Here is a 23,411-nt window from a genome sequence, read left to right as displayed (position 1 = left end):
TCATCCTGTTTGTTGGAGAAAAAGTTCATTACCTTTTGCTTGTTGGGGTTTTCAAAATTGGCTTTCTTTGACCCTCATCTGCTCATAAACTTCAGCAAAATTAAATTAGTGCCACTGTACTGGAACAATGCACGTTTTGTTTTCTGGAAGACAAAATATACCAAATGATACAAAATTGCTTCAAAGAAAATCCATTCTAAAACGTTAAACTTACGATTGATATGGACCAAAGACCTGCTTTTTATCAAACCACACCTCTTGATTCTACTAGCATCTCAAATGCGTTTTCCCCTTTGTTCTTCTCAAAAGAAGTCCACCGACACCAATTAGCCATTCAAGCTCATTGATTAATTGAGCGTAGGCATAATCAATCTTTTTTACTTGAGCAGAGCTTCTTTCCACCCATACAATATCGCATTTTTTTTAATCTCACCATATTATCAACAAATTATTCCCAAGCCGTGAAAATCACAAAACTATCACGAAATGTCCAAAATCTCACCTTTTTCAATATATCACTTTTTATTTGATGAATTTATAGGGAGCTTTTCTTGGGGTGGTGGGTCAACCAAAATTTCTTGGAATGTTTCATTGCCCCTGGAGTGCAAATTAGCTAGAATTGGTAGTGTCATGAGGAATATGTTTGGATCCATGGAAAAAAGAAAAAAAACCATATAGAGCAATCACTTGGATCGGTAGATTGGACTCAAGACAAAAGGCCCTTGAACCTGTGCTTGAGAGGTAGCAGTCTTGTCCACAAAAGCCTATTCCATACATTTTTTGAAGTCTTGCAACCTGAACCAACTTGGAGAAGCTATGGTCCAGCTTGATTTAACTACCAGTGTAGATCACTTAAACCCAACCTTTCTTCGTCCACCGACTCCTCAGCTGACAGTGGAAGTGAAACAAACATGATTAGCTTTGTTAGCAAACTGATGGGATCAGTAAATTTTAAAGGGCAAACTGATGGGATCAGTAAATTTTAAAGGGAAGCGTTCCTCAATAACTTGGTCGATTCCTTAGTACAGTCTCCCACTAAAAACGGTACCGGTAAATGCATCAACAAAAATTCCAAGCCCCAACAACACATAACCACCCCCTCAAAACTCGATTTTGTTTAACTTAAAATTGTTTTTGTCATCACAACTGCTCACTGGTGTAGCATTAATCAGAAAATACTGGCACTCATCTCTCTATCCACAATACTCTCTGTAAGCATAGTAACTCAAAAAAAGAGCCTCAAACATTTGGGGGTGGCCAAATCTTATCAAAAAACTCCTCAACACGCTTTGTTTGATTTATGTAACCTTCCAGTCCAGCACCAAGAAGTTCTTCAGCTGCAGGTCCTATTGCAGATGCGAATGTCAATTGGTCCCACTTCACGAGCTGTGTATCCAAAAAAAGTCTTTATAACCAGCCTTCATGAAACTGGGACAGAGAACTAATCAAGAGGATGCTAAAGAGTAAAGACCTCATCTTCAGTGAAAGTGAATGCACGAGAAATGGCAGGGGACAGTCTCCTGACAAACGAGTACTTCTCATCTGGGGATATGTCTGATTCCTCGAGTGACTGTAGTAACTTCAATGGCGCAATAAGGTAATCCACCCTGAAATCAGTTACGAGCCAAGGTACATGGAGATGTCAGTCTTGACAGCTTAACACTCAATATGATGTACTTGAGAAGAGAAACTCACCCAAGAATGCTGAATAGGTCCTGCTTGTTGCGAATAGCAGCAGCCATCAACTTAGACTTGTATCCGTGCTTGTGAATGTAATGGTAAGCCTTGGTTATCTACAGTTCAAAGCAGGTTGCTCATCACAAGGGATATTTGTGCACTATTGAATTGCGTAAGGCAGCATTGGTCAATGCAATTGATTCTCTAATATGAATGTCCAAGAGCATTTGCATTAGCAGGCCCACTTGTAAATGCATTCACAACTACTTGTAAGCTAGTTATAAATGCTTTCACAACTGCTCACTTCCAAATGCATTGGTCAATGCATTCATGCTACTGTGGATACGTGAACATGTGCAGTGCAATCAATCAAATAGGTCATCCACTGTTATAGATGCAGACTGCTAGACCAATAAAGAAGAGGTGAGCCTTTCTCTCTCAAAAAAGAAAAAAGGGAAAGGTGATAGGGATAAGTGGCTTAAGACACATATTTTAAGGTGGCTATCTACAAACAACAAAAGGCAAAATAACAAATGACAGAAGCAGGAAGAACACAAGAAACCCAATAAGAAAGAAACCAGGACATGCCAAATAGAGTCGCATAGGTACTGCATACATGGGCTAAAGCATCAACACACAGATTCATAGGCACTACAATAAATAAAACATATTAGACATTTATGACCAATATTCTTGTTATAAGAATTGGACAGACTGCCGAGTGCAGGCACATTGACCAAAGAAATAATAAAAAGATTTACTATGTGTTATAAAGTTCACTGCTCAGAGCCAGAGTACCATTAGGGAACTTTTATTTCAGTCATAAATCATAATACATTGTCCTGATTCCCGACTCCTGACCTCTTGAGAACAAAGCACAAGCACAAGATGTATACAAAAAAAGACTAAGAGAAACCTTTTTAGGAAATATAGAAATTTAAAAGAACATATCAACATCAGAAAATGAGGGGCCACAGCAGCATCAAAACACAAGGAATCACTGGTATCAAGGGTACGATTTTGTGAACAATGTAACTTTGCAGTATAGTACAAGGAACAATCTAGTTTATAGTCTAACTAATAATTAAAAAGATATCAACTATTTAAATATTCCAATCGATTACAAGTTTACACAAAATGTAGAATTTAATCATACAATAGCTAGTTTGAAAAATATTGCACAGCAGAAATAAAGAAATCATAGCTCAAGTTGTAAATATGAATTTGTTTGACAGACTTAACCTTTAAATAATGTACATGATATGAGGTAGCTAATTTGAGAAATATAAAAAAGCAAAATCAAATAATCATATTAAACAGTGAATTAATACCCACAAGCCATGGAGACTGGAGATCAAACAATTGAGATCTGATAAATGATCAAAGAGACTGAAAAAATACATTTTAAGTAAACAAAACCTCTGAGCGTAAACTTTCCAATAGTCTGAAATAAATAAGAAACGGAAGGCTTTCCAAAACAAAAGCAAAACTGAAACAAGACAGGAAATAAAAAAGAGAGACCCACCCTGTGATGGGTGTTAGCTATTAGTCATGCTGCACCTTATATTATATTTCAGAACATAAGAACCACAGTTCACTGTGCATTTTTCTCCACAATACTGACAAAAAACATGCAATGATTTCAAACTGTCTAGAGAAAAACTTAAATATAGGATAAGAAATAAACCAATGCAATTCCAGGGTCCTCTCCTCTCCTGCGAGCAGCTTCTATTTCTGGGTCGTTGGAATGATTGCGGGCCCAGTCCTATTGATCAATGTTTTACATCAATATGATTTCCAATCTAATGCAAGACATGCTAGAATTTCTAATAAAAGTTGATTACCCTTATGCGTCCAACAAATATCTGGATTACAGAAGCTCCAGCTTGAGCTGCAGCTGCAGCTTGAGGAAAGCTGTACATCAATGATCAGTCATCCATTAAAGTTTTAGCATTAGTTTGAATGTTGAGCATCAGGAAGTGAACCATTAACAATGAGATCCCAAAGCAAGCAGAAAAATACAGTGAACTTGATGCAGAGCATCCAGATCATCCCAACATATGTGAGGAGTTGGAGGATGATCCGCTATTGACAACCCGATACAGGAAAACATAGTCAAGAAGATCCAAGCCAAATTTGACCCATTTGGGTCCAAATGGATCTCAAGAGTAGTTTCGTTATTTTACATGCATTGATTTTCTGAGATTTTTGTCTCATACATCTCAAAAAATCCATTTTTATTTTGTTACACTTTTGCGATTTTTGAAAACACATATAAAAACATTTGTATTTTTATTTTTATTTTATTTTTTTTATAGGAGACGGATCTTACGGATCCAAATAGTTCTAGTATCCAATAAGATTTCTTTTGAGGTACTAGAGGGTATAGTGGGTTATTGGGTAGATTTTTTTATTCAGATCTAGATCCATTTTTGTTTGGAGACCCACATGCCAGATGATCACTTGTGATTGGGTTTTAAATGAGGTAGACACTTGAGTGACCAATCTAAGGCCAGCCACCTCATCTCAAGCCCATTGGTTCTTCTAAAAGTGCCGCTCATATGGAGCTTTTCTCTCTCTCTTGGTGGCTCTCCAATGGTAAGCCAAGAAGGGTAAGACAAAAACTTTCAAAAGTTGGTCCCTCATTGGCCTCATGGGAGGAGCTATGTCAGAGGGATTCGGCTAGCAGGGTGCCGCACCCGCGTCGACGCGACTCGACGCGGATGCGGGTGCGGCACCGGGTGCGGTCAACCCGACCCTGGGTGCCTTGACCGCACTCAGGGTCATTTTTTTGGACTTTTTTTTTTTAAAAAAAAATTGCCCTATGAAATGGGCTGCGGAATTTAAAAAAAAAAAATTGGGTTGCTCAGCCCCCTATCGACCAACTCCTCACAAAGGAGAAGAAAAGGAGGGGAGGGTTTTTCACCTCGAAAGGCCGCAACAACGGGGCCGTCGGGGTTGCTCGCTGACGGCGGCCATCATCGGGAACCACGACAACCATAGCAGAGAGGAGACAGCGACGGTGTTGTCGTCGGAAGCTGTAAACGTCAGGTGGCCGGAAGAAACGAGACCGTCGATGTAACAGGGAGAGAGGCTCAGTGGAAGGGGCGCTGACTTTCCCGGCGTCGGGGTTCTGGCGCAGCCGATCGCCAGTCAAGAGGTTGCCGCTGATGTCGCATGTGGACACCGGGAGGTCTGCCGAACTCAGAGAGGGGGAGGCAATAGGCTCGGAGGTCGGCAACGACGAGGGACACAGGCGGCGAAGGTGGGGGATCACTGGAGCTTGGAGGCTGTCGTCGGCTTTGATCGCCGACGTCCTGCGACACAGGGGACGGAGAGGGGGGGTGCTTGCGTCGTCGGGGGGTCTGTCGGACTGAGAGAGGAGGCGAACAGGTGGCCGGCGGCGAGTCGCCGACGCTCGGTGGCCGTAGGGAGGAGCGAGAGGAGAACGAGCGAGGAGAGAGAAGGGGCGAGGGTTTTTGCCCCTCGCCCGAGACACCTGCGTCTTTTAAAAGACGCAGGTTCTCGAGGCTTCGAGAACCCGGGTCCGGGTTAGGCTCGGGTCCGGTTCGGACCCGGATTTGGGCCCGACACAGCGGACCAAACCCCCCAACACGTGTCTGACACGTGTAGGGCTCGTGTTTGACACGTTTGTTTTTTTTACGGGCATTACACATGGACCTTAACAGCTACCATACATTCATACATATACACTATACATGATATATATATATATATATTTACATTTTTTACCCTGCCGCACCCCCGCACCCGGGTTTTTTGGAAGTACCGAATCTCCGCACCCGCACCCGCACCCATGTGACATAGGGAAGGAGGCCTCCCAAGAAACCAATGAGAGCCACAACCACTTTCAGGCCCTTAAAAGACACCCAGGAAAATCGAGTGGGGTTCTATAGAAAATTTTCGAAAATCCCTGGAATGGTCTCCTTGACGAAGAAATCGTGATCTTGAAGAAAGCTTGTGAAGCTTGGTTACTTGGTGAACTTGAACAAGAAAATCATGAACTTTGTGGGTCGTGAAGAGCATCCTCCTTGTTTCATCATCTTCATCGTGGTGTCACCCTTGTTGCTGGTGCCATTGATGTTTGTGTGACTTGCGGCTGATACCATTGATGTCTGTGTGATTGCTGTTAGTGCAATATTGTTGGTGGCGTGATCTTGTGACTGAAATCTTCACCATGCATCTGAAAACCTGGTAGCTGGCATGAATCTGGCTGCTGCTGACTCTGGCCAACCCCAAGGGTGCTGACCAGCGAATTTGTCATTTAGTCCCTTGCCGGGCTGTTGTTCGAGTACTTCGACTGAACATTGGTGGCTGTCGAACAAATCAGAAGTTGTTGCTGTCCACAATAGTTTTTTTTTTATCACAGTTTGCCTACTTAAATTGTTCTAGATTAGTTTCCTGAAGTAGTTCTGAACTGTTGAATCGGGAAGCAGATCAGGTCATGCTGAACATGAGTGTTTTTTGCTCATGCTGACATCGTGGCCATCCGATTTGCATTTAAAAAGCTCAAAAGTCAACAAAACCATGTGGCATTCATCCAAAATGCAAACAGATGGCCACGATGTCCGCATGAGCAAAAACGCTCATGTTCAGCATGACCTGATCTGCTTCCGTTGAATCGTGGTTCAAAGTAATATCATATCTTTGTTTGTTTTATGTTTTAAATATCCTGATTCATGAAAACGTGAATGCTGTTACAGATTGCTTGTGATAAACGGTTGACATGTCTGGATTGTCAATCTGCTGAGAGATTCATACTTGAGACTATTTCAATTGACGAGTTTTGCGATCTAAATAGTCTCGAATCTGTTAGTGACTGTGAACTGTTAGGTGTGAATCTGAACTTAATCTAATTGCAAAATTGCTGTTCGTTTAAAATTTCTGGATCGTAGTTGGCTGTTTGAACTTCTCGTGAGAAATTTATATCTTGGAAATATATTGTTCTGAACTAGATATTCTTTGTGTTGTGTCTGAAACTCATGGATATCACAGAGTATATTTTTCTGGACTAGATATTCTTTGTGTTGTGTTTGAAACTCGTGGATATCACAGAGAAAACACTGACAGTGTTTTCCTTGTTGGTCGATTGTGTGTGGTTACAGCTCACCGTGTGGAGCTTCCACTACCAACGTCTTTGGACTGCTGTACATGCAGACCGTCTGGACCCGATCTGTTGAGTCCGATTCGACGCCAACTGAGTGGTGCCGCTTGCCACAACTCATTCCTCGAACAGCTGCTTAAACAAACTGAACTGCCATATTAGTATCTTGTGTGTTCATTGTTTTTTTTAATCTGAATATTGAAGTGCATTCTGTTTTGGATATTTGGTGTTTGGTGGAAGTTGGGAATCACATACGGAGTGTGTTTGTTGCAGGTCATATTTATTTCAGCACATATATATAGCTCCTAATCTGATTTACATATACTTTCAAGTTATGAACATATTTTCAAAAATTACAATTTGTTTTGAAAGTAAATCACTTCCACATCTTAGTTGAGGCATTTAGTGGTGTGTGCGAACCGACCTCACGTAATAGGTTGCATCAGATCTTATCAAAGACGAAAAAAATGAGAAACAGGAAGAACACTCACATCAGATAAGAAGAATGGCAAAATTTAAGCAGATTTAAGAGAAAATAGAGAGTGGCAGTAAGTTTTGAGCATATTTAAGAGGAACAAGAAACAGTCAGGAAGTTGGGAATCAACAGAAGCACATAGAAAGCCACCACATGCCATAATGAATCACAAAGCCCCAGTAAATGGTATAGAAGAAGCATCAACAATATCTATGTAACATGGACTTCTGGGTGTGGCACCTGTGTGTGTTAACAGCACAATCATAGCCACATTTTAAATGAAGCAGTCCAAATATTTATAATCACACCTCCTTTTTTTCTGCAGTTCTCTTTGCATTGCATCACTGTAAAGATCTAGAAATACATTCTTTCTTTATTTGGTTAAAGATACCTATAGTGGCTGAGCCATAATACTGAAGAATTGAACCTATGTTTCCTATTCTATTCATAGCCATTAGCCAGCACTTCATTACTTCCTCACCGAATGAAAAGCTAACTTCTTGTTAGTTCTGAGCAAAGGTAGTTCTGTCACTGCAGTAATACATACATTGCATTACACTTAGCAGTCATGAAGTCATCATGGATGGTCACTGACCAGACTTGACCCTTAATGACTAATCATTGACCTAAGTTTCCTTGTAATCTAACCATTCTAGTGTTTGTGAATAAGAGTTGATAGAACCGGGAGACTGATCTACTCACAATACCAAAGTCTACTATTTTATCAACCATTCATCTATCAGGAAAGAAGATTGAAGTTCACTTTTTTCTGCGCAATTGGTCTCCCGCTTGTTAAAATTATTTAGCCATAAATATCCAATGCCTCCACAAGCATCACACACGAGTTCCAGTCCTTCCACATAAAGATAAAACTCGACCTTTCAATTACGAAGCAAGAAGAATGATCTAGCACCAAGTGAATAAGCTACTATAGAGCAAGCTAAGATAGACTATCTTGATTACATAATTTTACACATCTATAATACCTGTAAACAAATGTAAGATGTGTCTGTATTCCTTCAGATTCCAGCAATCTTGAGGCCTCAATCCCCTAAATTGGAAGAACAAAACTTAATGGGATCAGTAAGAGACACAAGAAGCATGAACCTACTAGCACTAACTCACATACATAAAATAACAAAGTATGGCCTGGCAACAGCAAGTTCCACAATTTGGTGATATCTTACCTGCCATGTTGAAGGAATCTTGAATAGGAGACGTTCATGAGGAACTTTGACTTCAGCATACAACTGTAACAGTTCATGAACCTAGTAGCTCAAACATGTTAGAATGAAAAAAAACTCAATGTAAAATATATGAAAGATCTGATTAAATGCAAACTAGTTATAATTGCTGTAGCAAAATACAAGTCCTAGTAGCAGCAACCTTATAAAGAAAACAAAATATCTTTATGCAGAAAATAAAATATCCCCATCAGTTTGCAAAAGTGCACCAGGAAATAAACTAGCATACAAAAAGAAAATTGGAAATTAACCATAGTTGGTATATATTCAGGAATACACAGCAGGAAAAGGAAAATAAGTAAAAAAGAATATGGAAGTATTCAAACCTTCACACGAGTGTACAAGATGAAATTGCTTGCATAAGAAACACTTTCAAATTCAAGATAAGACAAGATTTTATGATATGTGCAGATTAAAGCCAAATGAAAGGTGGCCACGAGCCTGGATGAAACTTTACCCAATGAATATATGGCATGATAACCAAATTCGAACTTTAGTAAAGATGGAAGCATGGGGAAATGACTTATTAAAGTGAAGAGAACCCCAAGACAAAAGCGGGCTTCCAGAGAAATAGGATATATAGGCAAGCTGGGGAATATCCCTCATGGAATTAAAACCCAAGATCCCTCAGTCATGACAGTGAGACCTAACCATCCAGTAATCTCATTCGACCTAGCTCGATACATGTTCCGCAGACATTAAAATCACTTTCCAAAAACGGTTGTTGTGATAGAGCTTCTTTCATGGATGGATGGTTTGACAATTAACAGGCAGAGGATGAAGCACCAACATGCTTTACCCAAGTACGCTAGCACAAAACATGTCAATGCAGCTGCAAATCATGTTAACATTAGAAAGAGCAACAGCAACCAAATCTACAGCAATGTTAATAACCATTCTAATGAAACAGTGATTTACAGATGACAATAAAGCTATAGATTATGCCCCATGCAATTCATCAATCCATCTCATAATTAAATTCCCACATACCTTTCTTACAATTCCATGCGTATCATAAGCCAATCGAGCATCCACCTCAGTCGACACTCGACCCGGCACTTGTTTCACAAGGTCTGCCCCGACATTCACAAGTGCCTACATAAACACAAAATGCAAGCAATCAACCGATTCAGCAATTACTTGAACCCCTTTTCTTTTTAAAAAGGGATGAATTACGAATCGAATAGAATCTGCATGAACAGACCTTATTAAAGAAACAAGCGAGCCGGTCCTTCGGATCATTTTTCGCATAACATTCACCATCTGCGAGAGCTGTTTCAATGGCACTCTGCACCCCATTTTATTAAAACTTCACAACCATGAAACTAGTGCAGAACAAAGAAGAAGGAAAAAAAAAGGCGGTAATCCTCCTCACCTTAAACATGGTATCAGGGAGGCTGGCGATTCCTAAAAGGAGGGAGGAGCTAACCGTCGCAGCTGTTGGTACAAACCTACGAATTACGAGACACAATTACCATCACCATCGACCAAAAAACCAAATTAAGATCGAGAAAATCCGCGGTATCAATCAAGAGTTTTTGGAAAAAATGCATCAAAAAAGGGAATGGAGGGGGGGATCGATCACCTCTCAAAGTCGTCGAAGATGACAGTGTCAGGAACGATCTCAGTGAAGGCGGAGACTGCGTCAAGCTCGTTAGTCGGTACTGAAACAGTTCCAGGCCACCCCATTTTCAGAGAGAGAGAGAGAGAGAGAGAGAGAGTATGAGTTACCGGTTTCAATGGAAGAGGCATTGCCGGGAGACGACGCTGCAGCGGCTGTTGTGAAGGAGGGAAGATGCTGGGGGTGCCTGAGCGAGAGGATGGGTCTCGTCGGCAGGAACCACCATCGATTGCTTCTCTCCTGTCAAGGAATCGAACGAACCAACACCCCATTAAGACAAATTGCCGGAAACACGTTACAGGATTTCCAAAAATGGCATCAAATTTCAAACGAGGAGAGAACGGCGGAGGAGGAAATGAAGAGAACGAGAACCTGAACGTGTCTGGGAGAGGCGGAGAAGAGCGCAGCCGACGAAGACGCGAGCATCGTGCCTCGATTCCTTCTGTTGGTGCCCACCAAAATCCGGATAAATGATGGGAATCTTCTCTTCTTCTTCTTCCACACCACCCTCTGTGAAGTGTGAACCCACTCACTCACTCTCTCTCTCTCTCTCTCTCTCTCTCTCTCTCTATATATATATATATATATATATATAGAGTTGAGTATTGCGTCGTCTGACCGTAGCCGTCTATCTTAATGATGAACAGTGCTCAATACAGAGCAATAACTTCAAGTTTATATAGTTATTTTAAAGAGGATGGATAATTTAGTTAATTAATCAGAGTCTGATAATGCCTAATACTCTAATTAAGTTAGGGTTATCTGGATTTGGGTCTGGACATGTGCCCCAGCTACGGCTCGGCTCGGCTCGGCTCGGCTCGTTGGTAGCTCGTTCATATACATAAAACAGAACAAAAGATTTTCATTCATCACAATGTGTGATCAGAACGGGTTTCAGTCGTCCCCTAACTCATACCCTTTCATCACCCACAAGTTCTCCGCTCGTTTGGTAGGGGCAACTTGTGAATGTCACCAAGTTGACTGGACATCACACACTCGATGTTAACTCAATACAGGATCCAGGAAAGTCATTGGATCCAGATCCAAGTAATTCAAATTATCAGTGTATATCAGTACAGCTGGGTGTGATTCAAGAGAACAGAAACTATCTGAATTTAGTTGCACTAAAAAAGGAAAGTCCACAAATTGTGTTGGTGATGGGTCCTTCAAGGAGAACTTTATCAAAATAGAGAAGGGTTGTTTAAAGATGAAAAAGATCGTAGAAATATTTTTTTTTGAAAGGCAAGCTGGGAGTTGGACCGACCCCTGCCAGTTATACAACTATACCATTGGTTTTTTTCTTCTTCTTGGATTATGCAAAAAAAGGAAAAGAAAAAACTCATTAGCTTTTCATCATACTACCCGTGAGATCTCATTGTTACACACTGTTCTGATTAAATCTGACCCTGTAGATATGATCTACATGGTTCATAAATTAGCCGTGCTGGGATCTAATCTACAGGGATGGCAGTAGACGGGGGCGGGGGATAAGGTCTTCACCCCCACCCCGTCTCAAAATCCTGCCCTTCATCCCCGCATGGGTTTTGATTTTAACCTCCATCCCCGTTTCATGTCCTCCATCCCTGGTTCAAACGGGCCATCTCATTTCCCCTCGGTCCATTGTCATCCCTAAAGAACGATTGGAGATGGGGCGGGGCAAGCCAGGGATCAGGACGGGAATAGGGCAGGGCAGGGAAAAGTGTAAGTTCATCCCTGCACGGGTTTTGATTTTAACCTTCATCTCGGCCTCCATCCCCGTTTCATGTCCTCCATCCCCAGTCCAAATGAAGCGAGGTGGGGCGGATCCCCGTTCCGCCAGATCCACTGGCATCCCTACTAATCTATGTACAAGATTCGTAAAAACCACCAAAGAACTTTATCTTACAAGTCTTACGTCTTCTTTAAAAAAAAGAACCAAGTGAAACTCAGTTTTTCTTCCAAATATCAGCAAACGAGCTCGTTCTTTAGAAATTCTAATGTCCATTTTATCTTTCCAAATCTAAACTTGTAGCAGAACAAGAAAGCTACATATTGGTCATAAAAATAAGGGATCTAACCTATCCCTTGGTCTCAAGTACATCTCTTCCCCATCACTACCACTAGTCTGAATTTGCTAGATGAACTCCTCACACATTCATCCCTATCTTTCTCAGCATAACTTAAAAAAAAAAAATTGAGCATAAGAGTTTCACCTCCCTTTGTTTGGGCTCGTTTTTCTAAAGTTTTTTGAGGGCCCATCTCCTTAGAGAACCATGCACAAAACATTTGGTTATCGATACAAATGTATGCACTATAACCACTGGAAGCTTCTTGCTACATGGAAAAACTTGTTTTTCTACAAAGCTCGCTTCTAGGTCTGGGAATTTTTTGCTTCTCCAAAACAAATAGAAGCTTTGAAAAATCTGCTTCCAAAATAGGCGAACCTTTTTTTCTTTCCTTTAATGGGAAGCTCGCTTCCTCTGCTTTATAAATTGATTTCCCTATGGGTGTCAATGGGCCTGGTTTACCTAGACCCAACCCAAATAAAACCCTATACTGTTTGGGTATGGTGATAAACAAGAAGACCCGAGTCCGGAGCCAAAGGTCCAATTAATACATGGACGTGGATATAGTTTGGAAATTTTATACTAGACCCGGACCGAGTTTCGATTAACACCCACAAATTTTCAAAGCAAAAATGATAAAAATATGGTTTTGCTAGGTATGGTCTAGGTTTGGTTCATGTAGTTTGAAAATTTGTGGATCAATAGGCAACGAACACTAGAGGAGGGTGAATAGTGTTCTTCAAGGATAATCGCAGAATAAAATCAAACCACATGAAAATACATGATATATCCCGGTTCCGTCTAACCTAGACCTAGGTCCAGTCCTCAAGCAACTTGCTTGAGGTTTTCACTAAATCAATCTTGCTTAACTTGGCACAAGATCAAGCCAATACACATCCTTTGAGGAGCACCCTTGTCAAAGTAAATAAATCTGCCTAAAAAACCAAACGTGTTTCACTTAGCTAGAGAAACCTTTACAAACCATTGTTAAAGGTGAATACTTCAACTTAACTCCTATCAGCCTTGGAATCTTGAGTTCTCAGAGAAAGTTGTAGGCTAAATAGGTATCTCACGAAACTTAAAATAAATCTAAGAGCAGAGTTGGACCACAAGAACATTTTCAGTAGTGTAGTGAGATTTTTTTTTACAAAAAAATTCACTTCTTGAAAACTATCTAAATATGTCTAGATTGACTATATAAAAAGTAGGAAAGGTCATCATTGGGTCAGTTCAAGAAGAGTTGTGACCCTTTAAAAAAAATCTAACAGTAAAAAAATGGCTACAAATTTTTTTAAAACACATCTTAGCATTAGTTTGAAAATACACATGGTGTTTGAAAATTTTCTTATAAACACATGAATCAGAATGTCTAAAATAAAAACATGTGAACAGAAATGCATATATTATATATTTTTTTAATAAATAAAAACATTTGTCAAAAAATTTACTTTTCTTAATCTAGTCATATTCTTATACAAATGACTAGGTGTGAGACAAAGAATTTCAGGCTCTTTTACATACGATCTAAATCAAGACAAAATACATTAAGCCTTCCTTGTTATCCATCCCTTGATCATGTCCGAGCCTTCATTGCTGACTTTTGATCACTTCATTTGAACTGCGTAAAGATATGCATATGTTTGGAATCATCAATACTTATCGAGATAGTCATTTACATGACTCAACATAGTTATTATTGGGTTCAGGTATGTTTTTTCTTATAGTGAACCCAATTAGACCCGAGTCCAGACCCGATACCATACCACAGTCAAAATTTTGATCCTGGTTTCACCCGGGTCTAAACTAAACCCTACCCGTTGACACCCCTAGATTTCCCTCTCTTCCTTAGGGTACGTTTAGAAGCGAGAAAAACTCTCATACGAAAAGAAATTGTTGCCTATGAGAGTTTTTGATATGAGAAGTTTTTTAAAAAGAAAACTTTTAGTTTGTTTGTGTAGAATAAGAAAAACAAAGTCGGAAAATGTGAAAAATGAGAGAGGAGAGGGGTGGTGGTGGAGCTGTGAAGCTCTATCAGAGAACCCCTCTACCCCCAGCAGAGTCTGGTGCATCATTGTCACTGTCCGCACTTCCGTCGCAACCCTGCTCCTCGTCGCGATGGTCGTCGTCACCGTTGTCAATTCACCGATCAGCACGGTGGCAAGAAAGGTGGTCATGTCGTCTCCAAGGTCTCCAAATCTGGCGGGGTGATCATGTACCACCCGTCCACCAGCGTTTCGTCGATCACCGACTCCCTCGGCCAAACATTCACCGCTGGAGCTGGCCCTTCTTTCTCTTCTCCCACTGCCGGAGCTGGCCAAACGGCCGTCGTTGGATCTGAGTGTCATAGATGGTGGATGGTGGATGGTAGTGGTGAGATGGGTTGTGAGGAGTATAAAATAATTCTCTTGATAGGAAACATTCCTCCACCCCCCCCCCCCCCCCCCCCTTGGAAGAACGTTTCCTATACAAAAAGTGTGCTTCTTAGAAAAACTCTCCCAGCTAAAGTCTATCAAGTTTGGAAAGGTCGAAAAAATCATACGGATTTTGTCCTTTTGCATCACTTTTCCTACATCTTTCTGGCTTCCAAATGTGCCCTTAGTATTCCCATATTCTTTCCCTCCTCACTTCCTGTGTTTTCCGTATTAAAAAGTAGTAAATTTGTTCATAACAGGTTTGCATGTTAATTTTATATTGTTTTCTACTCGTTATTATGTTGCTTCTTATTCACTTCCTGTTCCACTTCACATTGCTTCTTATGTGTTTGCTTTTCATTTCTCATGTGCTTCCGTAGTTTAGGGATGGCAGTGGGGCGGGGCGGGGGACAAGGTTTCCACCCCCGCCCCGCCTCAAAATTTTATCCTCCACCCCCGCCCCGCCTCCGCGGCGGGGATGGATTTTATCCTCCACCCCTGCCTTCATCCCCGTTTCATGTCCTCCACCCCCGCCCCGTCCCCGTCCCCACCCCGTCCCCGTCCCCGTCCCCGTCCCCGTTTGTCAAATTGCATCCCTACTTAGAAATCATTTTAATGATAAATGAATTCATCCACATGGAAAACAGGATCTCCCCGCCTTCATAGCCCAGACAAAAATTAGATTTTACTTGTGCCTAGTAAACTAATACATAACATCCATGGATCATGCTCTAGAAGATATTGAATGGACTCAGTTCCTCATCCTCCAATTTTTTCTGAACTGGAGAATATTATTTAATAATTAGAAAATTGAATATGCAAATAAGTTGATCTGAAATGTTAAAAAAAATTAAACCAAATCAAACAACCACTATAAATGAAAAAATTAACCTATTGAAACCTGCTTTATAATCACAGAAAAATGTGTCCACTATATGAGAAGATTTGACAGCACAAGCAAAACCACACAGTGCAATACAAATTTAAAACATGAAGGTCCAGAAAGAAAGCAGGATGGAAATATTGCCCTTATGCTTCTTCAGAATGTCAAGCAAAACCCTAGTCCAGTAGCCACGATAACTTAGATTACCAAGATCGGAGAGTGGTCTCTCAGGTGTCCCAACCTTACCTTCTTTTTTTGATAGTTCATACGCTGACAAACAAACAATGCATCAGCCATGTCAAAAGTTGTTTTTAAGATCTCAGAAGATGTCAAACAATGCATCAGCCATGGAAGGAGGGAGAGATCGTGTCGGCCAACGGTGGTCGGTGTCGGCAAACGGTGGTCGGCGACGGCCAACGGTGGTCGGCGACGGCCCAGCTCCAATGATAATGCGGATGGGGAAGGGGAAGAGGCGACGGCCCGGCTCGGCGGCTCCAGGGTTAGGAAATTAGGGAAGGGAGTTAGGGTTAGTAAACATGTAGAAAAATATAAAGGGATGGGGCGGGGCGGGGCCGGGACGGGGATGGGCCGGGGTGGGGATGGGCCGGGGCGGGGCGGGGGAACGTGCCAGTCCATCCCCGCCTCCACCCCCGGACGGGGATGGATTTTAACCTTCGTCCCCGCCTCCATCCCCGTTTCATACCCTCCATCCCCGGTCCAAACGGGGCGAGGCGTGGCGGGGCCCCGCTTTCCCCCAGTCCACTGCCATCCCTACCGTAGTTCCTTCACAACCATATCTTACTTTCCATTTCATACTAATTTTTAACATTTGATTCCCCACCTCCACTTGGTTCATCACTTTTCATATCTATTTTGTTCCTTTGTAACCATAGTATGTACACCGAGGTCCATCATTTGCGCAAGCAATTTAGATTGAAGAGGTTCTTCCAAAGAGAAAAGATAAAACCCTTTCAGTATGTTTGCTTGGCCACAAAAGATGATCATTCTTTTACAATCATGAGAGAATGATTCTCATTTTGTCTCGATTCTCACATGCAACAAATGTGAGAAAATGGAGCAATGAGATTCAAAATCACATTAGAGGCCATTTTACTCACTTCTCATATGATTCAGAATCACATTATCCACCTTTGTGATTCCGAATCAGATGGGATTCAAGCAAACGTGCCCTTTGTGTCATCTGCTTAATTTTTTTATTTTTTTTTTAAGAGGATGTATGGGCCTAAATTGTTGGAGATGATCATTGTGAAATCAAGTTCCAACTGTATACCACGTCTTCTACTTTGCCTTTGCAACGATGTGAAGGGATGCTGCATTAGCATTCTTTAACATCATTAGCATTTGATGAATTTAATAATGCACCGTGCGTTTACAGGTTGCAATTTTATCTCAAAGTGCTCTGATGGCACATATGACCATCATAAAGACCAAACAATCATTGTTAACTAAATCTTTAAATATGACTATTAAACAATTATTAAATCTATCTCCTTCATTCTCTAATAGCTTTTCTTCCAAATTTCATAACCTAAGCTACTCAAATACTATCTTGTCGAGATAAATATGGCCTGCGATGCAAGTTGAAAGTCATATTTGACATGAGAAAGCCTAGTTTAGTTCTCTTAAAGAGCAAAATTGCAGCCAACCTTTCTGCACTGAGTCAATCCAAGAGAGACCAGTGTTGCTTGAAAAATAGCACAGAGACACGTGTCTCCATGCAAACTATTGGTTGGTTTGTATTAACAGTACCTTTCAACATTACATTGTTCTTGGTTGGTTGTTTTAACAGTACCTTTCAACATTACATTGTTCCTTTAATTTAAATACAGGTTCTGCTGCTTTCTTCTGCATTGTTTCAGCACAGGTTAATGTTCCCCCCTAAAGGAGAAATGCGAGGTTTTCATTCCTGACAAAGAAGTACGACTCTTGGATCGAGAACTAAACCTCAAAGAGCTGATAGACTCTAAGAGAGATGTCATACAATGAAAAAAACATATATCAAAATTAACTATATATCATACAGAACAAAGGGCCATAAAAACAAATGAAACTTGAAAGGGTCATGGGAGGATGAATCATATCTCACTTCCATCACCCCAAATTTAATTCCACGTATAACCTATTATGATGTATAATGGACATGATAAATGGTAACTCTTTATTCCTTGGCTGATTTCCTCCACCTCACCAGGTTCTTGAGGAAATCCATCACCTGAGGAAACCACAAACACAAGGTTTACTTTTCTATCAATCAGAGAAGGCAAGAAAGTCAGAAACTGCTGAGCAACAAGCTTACACTCACCTCAGATGGATCTCTCAAGGAGTAAAAAGCATTGGTTTCTTTAGGCACCGAGGATACTAAAATGCCACAACCTCGACTGCCCTCATGCAGAACCTGAATTTCATAAACCAGAAAGTAAACAAGCAGATATGTGGCCATTCTGAGTACAAGCTGCAGATGCAGGGGATACCGCTGCTGTTGGTAAATCCAGAATGCTGCATGCCAAGCACTCTCCATGGTTGTTTGGCACAATCCAACAGCAACGAATTGGGGAGATAAGATATGCCTAAGATTACTGAATCATTCATCTCCCTACCAAACGAAAGATCTAACCTAAAGGATATGTAAAATTCGAGAATGAGCATCATATTACCTTAAAAGCATCTTCATCAGTACTATCGTCTCCAATGTATATAGGAAGTACATTGTCAGAATTAGTTGGATCTGCATCAACAAAAAAATGTAAATAAAACCATCCTGCTCCACAGGTGTGAAGATTTGACGTCAAGATCGCTTAATTAAGATGCAATGACTTCACAAAAAGAATCTTTCTTTCTCAAAGCAGTGAGGAAGTGTGGTTAAAGATGCTCACCAAGTGAATCTAGTAAAAACTTGACGGCTTTTCCCTTGTCCCACTTAATCACTGGACGGACCTCTAAAACCTACAAGTTGGGTTAGATGACTCTTAGGAAAATATGCTTATAAATATGAACAATTCGAAAAACACCACAGTCGGCTAAGTACCTTCCGTCCATGGGTTAGTCTTAAACGAGGGTACTGGCCTAGTACATCACCAACACGTTGTGCAACTGTAGCCCATTTCTGCAAAGACCAAATGTACACATATCAAGAAAAAGCTAATGCATGCGAATGCATTTCATGTTTCACAGTGATTGGAAACGAAAATGTTGAGTGGCAAGTTCCTTACCTCCTCTTCCACAAGCCGATAGTGTACTGAAATGCAAAACCTATTGTTCTCTACCTTCACACCTTTAATTTCTTTAGTACTCTCCGCGAGTGACTTGAAAACCTGAATGAGTAAAAAAAACCCTTAAAACATGGAACAGATGGGAGAAACGAAAATAAAATATGGTGCTGAAAGATTGGTCGTGTGACTGTACCTCCTCAATCATAGGTATAAATTGACTAGCAGGCTGGAATAAGTTAACATCCTTACCCTGCACATGGTTATGAAAATCAATCAAATGAAGGAAGAATGCTCTCCTAGAGCTATAATCATCAATTCATGAAATTTTGCGTTTAGAAAGAAATTCAAAATTATCCTTCTTTCTTCAGAATAGTATTGTGAAAGTCTAGCACAAAAGTAAAAGGGAAAAGTTTTAAAAGTAGCGAGAAAGAAAGGAGGATTGAAATTGAAGGCTAAGGCCATAGCCTCTTAGTAGATGGGCCTCAGTTTTGAATCCCGCAATGATGTATTCCAGAGGTTGCGGACAGAACAGGATTAGGAGCAAATGGGAAAAAAGAAAATTTCCATTTACAAGAACAACGCTAGAAACCAAGGTTATAATTTATCCATTTTCGTTCAGGATTATCAACTCCTTTCCTCCAGAAGGTAAAATAAAAATCATCATTTTGTTGCATCACATGAAAGAGTTGTGTTGCCTTGTGAGATCACTGCGTCCTTGTGTTATTACAATTAGCACACATGAACTTAACCAAGCATCAAATTATATTGTGCTAAAAGAATATGGCCGAGCAACAACAAGAATATTGGTAAAGCATTGTGCAGTCAAGGCATCTGGTTTGTAGGTGGGTGTTCACCAGCTACCAATACTTCTGCTAAACTTACTTGGTGATTAACCAGAGTAAAAATGCCGCTGGATTGCAATTATTTAGATTTTAGTGAAGGAAATAGATTGAAATGGATGTGACTTAATCCGTAATCAAGAATGATGAAAACAATAACACAAATATAAGGCAGAATTGGTTGAAAAGTTATGGATGCTCACTGCTTTGCTAGTAGACCTAGTAAAATTTGGATGGTCATCAACAGATGGAAAATGTTTGACCGGGCCCATTATATCCATCCCATGACTCCCAGCATAGTATAGTTCGGTTAGCCTTACAAATTCAAACACCTGGAATGGTTCAAGTGGATAGAACAAGTCAGAACCATGAACACAACCAACAGCACAAACATCATCTTAAAGACTGCAAAGGGCATATGATGAAAAGTTAGTGATATAATCTCACCTTATCGCGGCATCTTCCACTGATTATTGCTGTTGGAAAACATTCTGCTGCTTCTCTTACAGCATCACGCATCTACAAATCAAGGGTGAATAGGAAAAGATAAACAACACATATGATAGGAAACCTGCACTAACCACTTAAAGAATCTGTAGCTGGAGTTAAAAGTAAGCCTTACAGCATCAGACATAAAAGCATGGTCAGGGTCATCAACAATTGGTGACAATGTTCCATCATAGTCGAGAAACAAAGCCATCTGCTTCCCTTTTGCAGAGTTTGTAATGTTCTCAAATGAATTCAAGGCTGATGGATGGTTGAGCTGCATGAAGTTTCAAACCGTGATAAAGGAAAAATGAACATGATTGACAACTTATAGAGAAATGTTCGAAAATCTTCAAGTTTCAGATGGCTAGCAAACTTACTGCCCATGAGCGATATGCTGCATCCTGTCTATCCAAGGTTGCAATTTCAAAGCTAAGGTCTTTAGCAAAAAAACTCCGTGTAGGTGAGGAGGACTTCATAGAATCAAGCAAACCACTGGCACGAACATCATCGAGTTTAATTGGTATTGGTTTCTTCTTGGAAATTGATCGGCACAGTATGGGAGGGAATGAAGCCGTTGGTGGAGAATAAAGCAACAAGTTAGAGTGAATACCCAGTCTTGACTTGGGTAACGGAACAGGATCAGTAAGAACAGGTGCAGTATGGTTTGATTTCAGATCCATTGGATCCAGATTGATGGTTGTTTTTTCCAAGCAAAATCAGATATTAAATCAAGTGATGCAAACCGATGGTAAGTGGTTATTTCCCAAGGTCCAAATATTTACCCAACCCTTTTATCTATAAACCACCTCTTCAGTCTCTTTCTTGCCGTGATTATGCATGCAGCCCATCAAGAGCAAGCTTCCTTGCACATCTGACCATCCCAAGAATTGCAATGCATTTTTCAGCCAACCAATCACCCCAGAATGGAAACCAAAGCAGAGTTTTGATAGTGATCACAAGTCACAACTCCAGACAAAATGATCTGATCTACTGCCAGTCAAGAAGCCACATTCAAATCAACTAAGAAACAATAAGAGTATTGTTAACGTAAACAAGCAACACCTACTGAAACCACAAATATTTTTCAAAAATGCAATCTTCAACAAACAGCAAGCAAAATAGAATAAAAGACATCATCGGGTCGTCCCCCTAACTAAATACAAAATATTAATTACCAAGCCTGAAACTAACTGTAAGAGTTTTCAGGGAAAAAAAAAAAACTAGGGATGTTGAACCAAGGATAATTCACAACCAGAGAACTAAAACAGGTTCACTTCAGCTTCAGAAGTTTGATGAAGGAACTGTTTCTGAAAAAATCTACAGATAAGCCTGAACTCAATCAATCCCAGAAGGAAATACAACCGTAGAAATACATTACATCAAAGGACAAGAAAAAAAACCCTCTGCAAAAATTTGGGCTGGTTGATAAATCAAGCGGATGTAAGAATCCTGATTTGCCAAATCCTTTGAATCTATGTCAATTGATGATTAGTTTAGGATATAAAAAAATGTGAGCTGAAATTTACCATCCTCCAAATGAGTGTCATCACCAGAAGGATCTCAGACATCAATATTAGCATGGTCTATTTGACAAGACTTGTGAAAGAAACAGAACATGGTAACCCATGTGAATCACTATAAAGAAAGAAAAAATTTGGAAAGCAAAATACGAACTGATCAAAGAGTTCAGCTTTGGACAGCTGGAAAATAGATATCCTAATCAAAACAAATGGGGATCAAATTCCAGTTATTTATTCTTCATGATACTCATACCATAAAAAAAATGACCATGATAATTTAATGGAAAAAGAAAACATTGAATAACTTGTACTATCCCAAAATTCAAGCCTAAGGAACAAATACATCTACATGATGCAAGCAATATACAAAACAGTATAGATCAATAAAACAACAGAATACAAAACTAACATATCATGAAAACTGAATACAATCAGGACAAACAAACCCTCAATCTGATTACCAATCTTACATCTTTCAATTTGAAGACTTCCTCCTTCAAGGGTTCACATATGAACCATGGGTACCTAAGAACTTAAACCGCTCCTCTTTGTATCCCCTTTTTATTTTTCTTCAAAGGAGAGCAGTTCCAACAACCAAACAAAATAAGATGATTTGATATGTACTTGTCACAATTTTATACACGACGGTGCTATGGATTTAGCTACCTTCTGTCTCTATTTCAAGTAGACATCAAAAAACAAACCTACATCATTCCAACAGATTCACACTCCATCAGCGACAAACTTTTTTGGCTAGACTACATTCCACACAATACCAAGGGAAATCTCGCCTAGATCACATTCACATCTAAATCGCCTAGATCACATTCACATCTAAATCGCCATTGACTCATTGAATTGCTATCTGATAATAAATATGAGACTCTTTTAGTTGACTACTGCAACTAAAAACGTCGGTTGATTTGGGACATCTGAAGACAAGAACTAAATAGGAATTTATCATTTCATCAGTAAAGATGAAAACGGGCAGGCTTGAATGGATACTGAATTTGTTTTTTGAAGGTTGGGTCGGGATCTAGATCTTAACCCAACTCAAATATTATAGTACAGATCCAGACAGTGAAAGGATTTGAGCTTCCATGGTTCTAGATCCACTATAAACATATAAGACCTGGTTTCTATATTCAAAATGCAAAACAACTTGTGTTAGGCTAGGAACAATGGGTCCGTGCTGAACCAATTTGGTGCTAAACCGCGTAATAAATGAGTTTTTCAGCTTCTCCAGTGCTTTTTATGTGGTTCGGGCCCTGTAAATGTGTTGGGCATGGTCAATTTACTAAGAATCCACACCTGAATCATGAGCTTTCTATAAAAATAATGATGTTTGGAACTTCGAAATTTTACAAAGATTTTGGACCATTGATTTTTTTTCGAACTTTATAAAAACCCACCCATGTGTTGGAATCAAACAATGCTCATCCCTATAAAATCAAGCACATAGATTACATCTATATGGTCAGAATTTAAAAATAAAATGAAAAAAGCCCAAAAAACCTATTTAGCATGTGGTTTAGCACCAAATGGGTTTAGCACCAACCCATTACTCGTCCTGTTTCTAACGCAAATACAAACTTGCATACCCATTTCTATCCTCCTGGATCCAACTAGTCCCGCCAGGACACATCCATTAGATATATATTGGCCATGTTTGTACCACAATAATTTCAAAAGCTGGTATAATGTTGAAAGATGTGATATTTTGAACTAGCAAAGGCATAGATGGCACTCATTTTTGCCACCATCTTGCCCGAAATAATGACAAACATGGCCAATTCATTACTCAAAATGTGATAAATCTGGCCAATTGGTTTTTTTATGGATGGTTTTACCC

General features: G+C 40.1%; 2 protein-coding genes across 3 annotated transcripts; both read right to left on the bottom strand.

The window, feature by feature from the left end:
• Window positions 1–1,089: 1,089 nt before the first annotated feature.
• LOC149819408 (uncharacterized) lies at window positions 1,090–10,707 on the bottom strand. 2 transcript variants are annotated; one of them, XM_089986459.1, is made up of 13 exons: window positions 10,515–10,707; window positions 10,253–10,382; window positions 10,107–10,185; window positions 9,897–9,972; window positions 9,726–9,809; window positions 9,512–9,616; window positions 8,465–8,545; window positions 8,264–8,328; window positions 3,522–3,591; window positions 3,365–3,442; window positions 1,696–1,793; window positions 1,472–1,607; window positions 1,090–1,386 (listed from the first exon to the last, which is right to left on the bottom strand). In XM_089986459.1, exons 1-13 carry the CDS (start codon window positions 10,566–10,568, stop codon window positions 1,240–1,242), a joined length of 1,203 nt encoding a protein of 400 aa, XP_089842585.1. In that variant the 5' UTR covers window positions 10,569–10,707; the 3' UTR covers window positions 1,090–1,239. The 2 variants fall into 2 exon arrangements, with proteins under 2 accessions (XP_089842585.1, XP_089842587.1); XM_089986461.1 differs by having other exon boundaries at window positions 10,107–10,161; window positions 10,515–10,685.
• Window positions 10,708–17,488: 6,781 nt separating this feature from the next.
• Window positions 17,489–20,719, bottom strand: LOC149819407 (putative trehalose-phosphate phosphatase F). The gene is made up of 11 exons (XM_089984914.1): window positions 20,417–20,719; window positions 20,173–20,313; window positions 19,998–20,069; window positions 19,754–19,882; window positions 18,905–18,961; window positions 18,712–18,813; window positions 18,528–18,605; window positions 18,376–18,445; window positions 18,157–18,227; window positions 17,805–17,897; window positions 17,489–17,714 (listed from the first exon to the last, which is right to left on the bottom strand). Exons 1-11 carry the CDS (start codon window positions 20,717–20,719, stop codon window positions 17,661–17,663), a joined length of 1,170 nt encoding a protein of 389 aa, XP_089841040.1. The 3' UTR covers window positions 17,489–17,660.
• Between the last annotated feature and the right edge of the window lie 2,692 nt (window positions 20,720–23,411).

The sequence above is a fragment of the Nuphar pumila genome, chromosome 13 (assembly GCF_984573655.1).
Source record: "Nuphar pumila chromosome 13, dmNupPumi1.hap1.1, whole genome shotgun sequence".
In the NCBI taxonomy this organism is placed as follows: Eukaryota; Viridiplantae; Streptophyta; class Magnoliopsida; order Nymphaeales; family Nymphaeaceae; genus Nuphar; species Nuphar pumila.
This window is presented reverse-complemented; position numbering and strand designations above follow the sequence as displayed.

What these genes read in the sequence shown, in the direction of transcription:
- LOC149819407 (XM_089984914.1), bottom strand. Translation starts at nt 20,719, where the DNA reads ATGGATCTGAAATCAAACCATACTGCACCTGTTCTTACTGATCCTGTT. An exon ending in TTATACCTATGATTGAGGAG is followed by an intron (nt 18,814 to 18,904) that starts GTACAGTCACAC and finishes TTACTCATTCAG; the next exon opens with GTTTTCAAGTCACTCGCGGA. An exon ending in ATCGGCTTGTGGAAGAGGAG is followed by an intron (nt 18,606 to 18,711) that starts GTAAGGAACTTG and finishes TGGTCTTTGCAG; the next exon opens with AAATGGGCTACAGTTGCACA.
- LOC149819408 (XM_089986459.1), bottom strand. Translation starts at nt 10,568, where the DNA reads ATGCTCGCGTCTTCGTCGGCTGCGCTCTTCTCCGCCTCTCCCAGACAC. An exon ending in TGCCTCTTCCATTGAAACCG is followed by an intron (nt 10,186 to 10,252) that starts GTAACTCATACT and finishes GAACTGTTTCAG; the next exon opens with TACCGACTAACGAGCTTGAC. An exon ending in CGCATGGAATTGTAAGAAAG is followed by an intron (nt 8,546 to 9,511) that starts GTATGTGGGAAT and finishes TTGAGCTACTAG; the next exon opens with GTTCATGAACTGTTACAGTT.